Source organism: Podarcis liolepis (assembly GCF_965112155.1).
Source record: "Podarcis liolepis genome assembly, chromosome: 8".
In the NCBI taxonomy this organism is placed as follows: domain Eukaryota; kingdom Metazoa; phylum Chordata; class Lepidosauria; order Squamata; family Lacertidae; genus Podarcis; species Podarcis liolepis.
The window spans coordinates 54,435,906-54,444,198 of NC_139560.1; the positions used below are offsets into that span (position 1 = coordinate 54,435,906).

Consider the following 8,293-nt stretch of genomic DNA (forward strand, 5'->3'; position numbering starts at 1 on the left):
TAAGACCCAGCTAGATTATTTCCTGTTGCCTCGGAGTTAAACCCCGTTGAATTCAGTAGAACTGATTTATTAGATAAATGTATAGGATTGCTAGCTTTCCTTATGCCGGGCACAGTTTTTTTTGGGGGGGGGCATTCTACCACGTGAGTGAGCATCCGCAGCCCAAATACAGGTTTGCTTCTTGCACCCGAAAGCTGCGCCATTCTGAGTTGACGGTAGTGCACGCGTCTTTCTTGCAGACGTCTGCACACATAATGCTTGCACGCCACGAGTCTGACCTTCCCAGATGGCGGGCTAGTGCCTATTTGAAGATAGCCCTCTTTAAGTTTTACAGACCCTGCTTAAAGGGCAAATAATTATTTCTGAGCAATGCATACAGCACGAACCTAACCTTTTATTTATTATGCAAACGATAAAGGGTGGACTTGTCCCAGAGCACGTACGCTCAATATACAGACAGACACTTTCGGGAAGGAGGCGGCATCTGGCAATGCAGTTTTGAGCAGCGAGGCTAGGCGCGAGGCGCTTTGCATTGTGGTAGTTGTAGTACTTTACCGGAGTAGTCGGGCAGCTCTGCTACCTTGCAAACTACAGTTCCCAGAGGGCTTTGCAAACGTAATGGCGGGGCAAATAGCTGCCATCAGCGGGTGAAAGGGGTCGTGTCCCCCTTGGGCTTGTTAAAAGTGCATCAACAGGTAAAAGCCCGGCGGAAAGATTTGAGTAAGATGTATCTTTCTAACGGTATGGCTATTTTGCATCGAGAGGAAACTGCGGGATGTTGAATCCGATCCTTTGCACAGGACGGGAGCATATTTAGTGTATGATAGACCTTGTATTTGGGGTTATAGAGTGAAGCCCTGCTTCGCCTCGCTATGCTTTCTTTCATGCGAGGAATCCCCTGCAGTGGCAAGCTCCTGGGGTCCTGCGCGAAGTGGGGGCTCCTTGCACAGCATAGGAAGGCGCTTCTAAGGACTTGCGTGTGCATCAGGCTCGGGCAAGGGTCGAGAGCCGAGAGACCCGACCCGCGCCCTGATTCAGCATTTGCGAGCCCAAAGCGACACATCTGGACTCCCGAAGGGGCCCGGAGAGCTGGGAGAACTGAAAACAGCGGCAGGCAAGTGTCTGTGCAAAGAGGCCAGAAAGAAGAAGCATCGCTGTCAGCTGCTCAGAAAGGTAAGGAACGGGAGGCTCCAGCAACTGCCAAGATTTCTTGGCAAGTAAAATTCGTTTCCCAAACTACTAAAGTTCTCCAACTTTTTAGGCATATCTGCATATATATAGACGTGCTTCTGTTGAGCCTAGTGGTGTTTTTTCAGTCCATAATCTGAAATATTCTGCAAAGCTTGCACTGCTGTCCTAACCCTACTTACCTGGGAATCAGCCCCCATTGAATTCAGCAGGACTTACATCTGAGTAGACTTAGCTAGGATTGTACTGTTCATAGAATTGTAGAGTTGGAAGAGACCACAAGGGTCATCTAGACAACTCCCTGCAAAGCAGGAATATTTTGCTCAGATTATTTGGGGATTTGTTTCTGAGACAATGTTTGACAGTTGTTTGACTGGAGGCCCGTTGATGAATGGGACAGGCAGAGTGAGACTGCCTTGGGCAACTGATTTTTGCTATCATGGAAGGGCAGCAAAGTGTTGTTTTATTATTATTGTATTTTTACATTTAAGGGAGAGATGCTTGTAAGCATTTTGTCTCATATGACCCAATAACTTGATTAGCCTTAGATACCATGCACCTTGGTTTGGGACAGGGGGCACCATTTGCTGTTCTGCCTCAGGGAGCAAAGTATCTTGGGCCAACCCTGAGTGTGGTACAATATCATTAGCTGTGTTTGATTTATAATAGAGGTTGCCCAGCACTCAGATTTGTGTGGAAGTGGGATTTTCTGCTTCAGGAGTCCTTTCACCAAGCTGGCTGGGATTGCTTCCTAGTGAGAGGGTGTCTGTGCCTGCTCTAAGACCATGGTGGGCTGATTGCAATATTATGTGGTCTACACATGTTTTTTTTTTCTGGAATCCCTGTGATCCACAAGGTTTTTTTACATTTACAAAGCTAGAGTATGTTCCCAAGATCTCTTGACAATTAGCACACAACAAATCAAGTGATCTTGAATATGTGCTTGTGCTTTTTAACATAAGTGCTTTGGTGGATCATAGCAAGGCCCACCTAGCCCAGAACTCTTTTCAAGAACCCCAGAATTATGGAATCTTCATCAGAACTTATAACTCATTAATGTACAAGATCCTGTGTCAGTTATTCGTGCCATATGGATGAACAGTCCTTCTCGGGCATACAAAGCTTCCTAACCATAGCCGATAATTTTTTGCCACTGGCAAGCCAGGGAGTGATTATTTATTTACATGCTGGGTTTAGTGTCCTTGCAGCTATTTCTCTTTTCAAAAATTAAGTTATTCTGTCAAAACACCTAGACATTCAAGGAGTTGCAAGTCATTGTGGTTTGAATGCCACCAACAGCGTTCACAACTAGTGCACAGATAATGCTCTTCAGGCATTCTGATTATTTGTTAATATGGGAAGGGGGTTCTAAAATGAGTGGCGAACCTCAGGGACGCACAACTGGTTCGGTTGCAGTGGGCGCAGAGACTCGGGGGTGCCGCAACTGTGATTTAGAATAGAGCACAAGAGGCAGGGGGTGCCAACTTTTGGCATCGCACAGGGAACTGCTGAAATTTGAGACCCCAGGGTCCGCCACTGGGAGCCTCCATGACTGCAGCAGGTTCCCCAGTTCATAGTGTCATTCCTGGTGAGCAAATGGAATGGCAATAGGGGCAGCAGTGCTAGCACACTCATCCCTACAAATAGACTCTTGTATGCTGGATGTTCAATTAGCACCTAATTAGAATGTGTGACCCAGGGATGCAGGTGGCGCTGTGGGTTAAACCACAGAGCCTAGGACTTGCCGATCAGAAGGTTGGCGGTTCGAATCCCCGCGACGGGGTGAGCTCCCATTGCTCGGTCCCTGCTCCTGCCAACCTAGCAGTTAAAAAGCACGTCAAAGTGCAAGTAGATAAATAGGTACCGCTCCGGCGGGAAGGTAAACAGCGTTTCTGTGCGCTGCTCTGGTTCACCAGAAGCAGCTTAGTCATGGTGGCCACATGACCTGTACGCTGTACGCCGGCTCCCTCAGCCAATAAAGCGAGATGAGCGCCGCAACCCCAGAGTCAGTCACGACTAGACCTAATGGTCAGGGGTCTCTTTACCTTTTACCTAGAATGTGTGACAGGACTATGGCTTGGGCCTCATGAGTTCCTCAGGCAGCAATCTTATGCAGAGTTTCCTTTGCAAAGCCCTTGATTTCAAAGGACTCCATGCCTAACTCTTCACAGAACCTTCCTGTAAATATCAGTGTATTTGTTCTACCATTTAAATACATTGTGCTCACTGCATTATTTATATGTTTGGAGTTTTTAATGTTATGCATAAAGCACTTCATTGATCATTTTTACATTTTTATGGGTTTCCCATTCAACCGTAAGAACAATAATCTATTTTGTAAGGCATTTCATAAAAATTAAAAGCCTGGCTGGATTTAATGAACGCAGGCATAAAATTGGCTGCTATATATGCAATTGGCTATAGCATATATATTTTTTTAAAAAAAACTGTTTTGGAAGATTTCTCCACAATCTTTATTCAACTTTAGCTTAGCATGTGAAAGGTTGAGTGGTGGGAGACAATTGAAGCTGGAGACAGGCTAGAATTGGGCCCTTGACTAGTCCAAAAGGATTTGGTCCAATATTGATTAAAGTATGGCTGAAGAATTTTTAATGACTTTACAGCATGAGTACAACAGTCATTAACATGTTTGTTACTAATAACAAAAAAAAAATAGATCATTGGTGTTTGAAACCAGCAGAGAATCGGTGGTGAGAGAACAAGTTGCCCCAATGCCCCTGAGCATGAAGGCAACGCAAATTGGATCAAAAACAAATGCCGTAATCACTGTATCCACTCTAGTAATTCTCAAGTTGTGCACTGGGGCTCTCTGCTGAGCTGTGAGAGTACTTCTTGAGAATGAGAAATGAAATAATTTGTTGCTTATTTTATTAAAATATGTATACATCACTTGTCCATTGTTAAAAGCTGTTTAAATAATAATTATAATAAATTAAATACGTGTGGCATAAATAATAACTCTCAATCAATACCAAAAAGCCACTGAAAGGCTTGTAAAATCTAGCCTAAATAGACCTTGTGAAAGCAAAACCTGTTCAGCTAACCTGTGGCCCTCCAAGATGTTGTGGGGCTACAATTTCCATCATCTCTTACCATTGGCTATGCAGGCTGATGCTGAGGGAAGCTGGAGTCGAACAACATATTGGGGGGGGCACAGGTTAAACACCCTGGCTGTTCCTTGACAGCAAACCATCACTAAATTTCCAATGGAAAGAGCGGGAATGAGGACTTTAGGGGTTAGAAGAGATGTAAAATCCTTTTAATGTTCCATTATTCTGAAAGCAAAAGCTGTTTTGACTCAGTCTTTTATCTTTCTCAATTTTAGAGGAAGCATTTAGGAGCTATTGGATATATGTGCATAAGACAACAATATAGATTGAGGTCATAGAATTGTAGAGTTGGAAGGGACCCTGAGGGTCATCTAGTCCCCCGGGGTTCCTTCCAGCTCTATGATTCTATGTTTTTCTGCTTCAACAATATTTCATTATGTTCCTGTCATTTTATGTCATTGTATTTTGTGTAAATTATTTTAAAAATTAAATAAAACATTTTCTATTTACAAAAAAAAATTAAATAGCTATCTTTCTACCATTGGGGGGGGGGGACATGGGCGTAGCCAAGATTTTTGTTAGGGGGCAGAACCTCAGATTTGTATTGATTTGTACTGGTTTTTACTTACTGGGGGCAGCTGCCCCCCACTTTGCTACAACCATGAGGGGGGCACAGGAAGGAAACAAGGTTGGAAGGGGGGCACGGTCGGAAAAAGGTTGAGAAACCTTGCTCTAACCAACAGAACTATAGGAGACTAATAATGTATAACTACCGTTTCGTAATTTTTATTTTTTTGGTCTTGTTTTCTCTTTCAGTGAAAGAAGCTGGGCGAGATTTTACCTACTTAATAGTGGTGGTGATCGGCATCGGTGTCACAGGTTGTTGAGACAGGAGAAAACATATTCCTCACTGTTTTAATTGTTGACCACTTCAGCAGAAAGGTTCTTAGTTCACCTGCATTTTATTTTTCCTCTTCCATTTCAGGTGGTTTATTCTATGTGATTTTTAAGGAGCTGTTCTCTTCCTCCAGCCCCAGTAAAATCTATGGAGATGCCCTGGAGAAATGCAGAGCTCACCCTGAGGTTTGTTTTCAAGTCTTGAATGTTCTCCTTACCACAGAGCCCTAGCACATTACAGAGAATTCTGAGGCATCTTTTGAGGGACGGTCACTCACTTTGCATTGGGTACTGACTAGCCCATACACCGCTGCCCTGGAAATGCATCCTAGAACATTTCTAACATTTCCTGCTGCTGCATGCTTCAGGGAAAGATCAGTGATAGTGGGTGAGCTTTCAGTGTATCATAAGAGTTGGGTGGGGTCTTGTAGGCCATCCACTCCTAGCTGAGCCCAGGAAATCTGGCACTAGACCATTCCCAGCAGACAGCTGTGCAGCTTCTGCTTGAAGATTTCCAGAGAGAGGGAGAGAGAGAGAGATCACCAACTCTCTAGGTAATGTGTTGAAGAAGGTCGTATAGTATTGCTGATTAAACTGAGGGAACTGTGCACCTAGTGTTTGAACTACTAAGCACCCTATCCTGTCCTTACTGATTAGGTAATAGGTGTTTTTGGTGAACCCATAAAAGGTTATGGTGAAGCAACGCGCCGCGGGAGAAGACAACTGGTCAGGTACCTGTGAACGCATCACTTACAGAAGCACTGGCTCTCTTTCTGCTAACATTCTCTGTGGATTTGTTACTTACTCTGCTCATCTCACTTGACACATGTCATATTCACTTGTCTTGCCAAGAAGGTAAAAGGGAAACTACCTTGGGGCCTAGGCTAGCAGCTTGAATTTGAGGCCTACAATAACCCTTGCAAATGCACCTGATAGCCAAGAAACCTTCTTAGTCACATCGATTGCCAGCATACATTTATGCTGAATAACAAGGATGCTGAAGGGACACTGGTCCATCTTACTCCCGCGTGGAGCTTTGTGTACCTATTGTACATGAATTTGACACAGATGTGCCACAGCAACACTCAGAATACTATATCCACGATTGTTACTTTTGAGGGGGGACATGATTCCTCCACCAGGCAGAAGAACTTCATTCAGGTACCAGCTGGTCATGGGAGCAGACTATGCTCATCCAACACAGTGGCTTCATTCACATGGTTTCGCATGATCCGCATGAACCTCAGGCTCATGCTTCTCCTTTTCCTCCTCTTGCCTGGCTGAAAAGAAGGACTTTAGCTCCTTTTTTCAGTTAACCACAGTTGCTTGCAATGTCTGGATCTGGAATTGGAGGTAATGGTTAGTTATGAAATGATGGCTAGCTTCAACTACCCAGCTTCACAACACATGGTTTGAAGTTAGCTTGTTTAAAATTAACCATAGTCGGTGTTAGCCAGGATTTGCCCCTTCAGGTAACATAACAAACCAGGATTAACCAAAAGCAAAATCAAGTGCTTCCTAATTACTCCTCTTGGCTCTGTGGGAGGATAGGGGGTAGCATGCAAGACTAAGGTCACTACAGCTCATTATTATCCATGTACATTATGCTAAACCATGGTTTAACATAGGAATAGCTGACATGGTGCCCTCCAGATGTTGCTGGACTCCCAACTACTACTAGCCCTAGCTAGAATGGCCATTGGTCAGGGATGATGGGAGTTGTAGTCCAGTGGCATCTGGAGTGTATCATGTTGGCTGCCCCTTGTTAGTATGTTCTCAAAGTTGCTTCACGCCTAGGATTAATCTCATTGGGTTGTGTCTAGCATTAGACATACTCAGAGTAGACCCATTGAAATTAATGGAAATGACTCATGATGTTGTTTGGTTCCGTATTTATGGCCACTATCCTGTGTGTGCATCCTTGAACTTCCTTCTGAGCAAACACGCTCAGGATCAGATGTAAATTGAGTTTTAGACCCAATTCACTTGTTTGTGGGTTAGGAAGCTTTCAGACAGGGTGGTCCAAGTGTAACCGTAACCAGACAAGTTTAATTGAATTCTGGAACTAAGACAAGATTGTCCATGTAAAGTTTTTGTTTCTTAGAATTATAGTGTATAACTATTAATTTTTCTGGCATTAACATTCAGGGCTTGCGAAACCTTTCCTCTCTTTTTTTTCTTAGCCACATTGAGTATGTAAAAGATGGACTGAAATACATGCGCCTAAAGTTTTACATTGAGGGCTCAGAAAAAGGAAAGCAGGGAACAGTTCATCTGGAAGTGAAAGAGGTATGACAGCCTCTGTGACCTACATCAACCATAATCTTAATGCTTAGGTTAGTGTGCGCAAGGAAATTAATTCCCACCCCCTCTCTTTGCAGAATCCAGAAAGTGGAAAATACGAGTATCGTTATATATTTGTGGATATTGAGGTCTACCCTAGAAGAACCATAATAGTTGAAGACAACAGATAGAGAAACAACTGAAGTGACCTTTCATTGCAGTTTGTGATGCTGTAGTTTACAAAAATGGGAGTAATGAAGTAAAAGTTGGCTGAAAGGTCATTTTGCATCCTCACAACATACCCGTGTGAAGGCACTGGGAGTGGAGGCACTGAGGTTATATGTAATTCTGCTGGGTAAATACTGGAAGTAGGTAATCATTGTTGTTAATAGAAAATGCAAACTGGGTTGACGCAGTTAATATAAACTGGCAGCCAGCTGTGGCAGCGGCAAATATGATTTAGCAAAGATTGTTCGTGGTGAATCACAGTTTTATACATGCAGTCTTCTCAGGATGAATTTCCTTTGGATTTGGATTTCATGCAAGTGCTACAATAAAGAAGACATACAAAACATACAGAATATCTTTGTCCTTTCGTGCACAGAGTTCACGGACATAAAAAGGTGTGTGGCTTCTGTTTCTGTATTGTTTACAGACTGTAAGGCAGAATGTCACAGATTATAAATTATTTCCTAGTAGGGCTCCTCTGAATGTTCTACTTTGAATCATGGGGTTGAAAGGAATACCCCTCTGTTGTGAAAAATGTTGCCTTTTTTCAGGCATGGACGCTGCTGTAGTTTGGTTTCTTTGCTGTCACATTGCTGCCACTCCCACCCCCCTTTTTTATTGCTGCA

At 43.5% G+C, this 8,293-nt stretch overlaps 1 protein-coding gene across 1 annotated transcript; it reads left to right on the forward strand.

Annotated features, from left to right (window-relative positions):
- Window positions 1–578: 578 nt before the first annotated feature.
- TIMM21 (translocase of inner mitochondrial membrane 21) lies at window positions 579–8,020 on the forward strand. Its single transcript, XM_083518836.1, has 6 exons — window positions 579–1,173; window positions 5,076–5,138; window positions 5,245–5,342; window positions 5,814–5,887; window positions 7,340–7,445; window positions 7,538–8,020. The coding sequence occupies exons 1-6, from the start codon at window positions 873–875 to the stop codon at window positions 7,628–7,630; spliced, it is 735 nt and encodes a 244-aa protein (XP_083374962.1). The 5' UTR covers window positions 579–872; the 3' UTR covers window positions 7,631–8,020.
- The last annotated feature ends 273 nt before the right edge of the window (window positions 8,021–8,293 follow it).

Bases quoted from the DNA above. Each gene is read 5' to 3' on its own strand.
- TIMM21 (XM_083518836.1), top strand. From the start codon at position 873: ATGCTTTCTTTCATGCGAGGAATCCCCTGCAGTGGCAAGCTCCTGGGG. The intron at 5,139-5,244 runs GTTGTTGAGACA...CTTCCATTTCAG, and splicing joins GATCGGCATCGGTGTCACAG to GTGGTTTATTCTATGTGATT. The intron at 5,343-5,813 runs GTTTGTTTTCAA...CTTACTGATTAG, and splicing joins AATGCAGAGCTCACCCTGAG to GTAATAGGTGTTTTTGGTGA.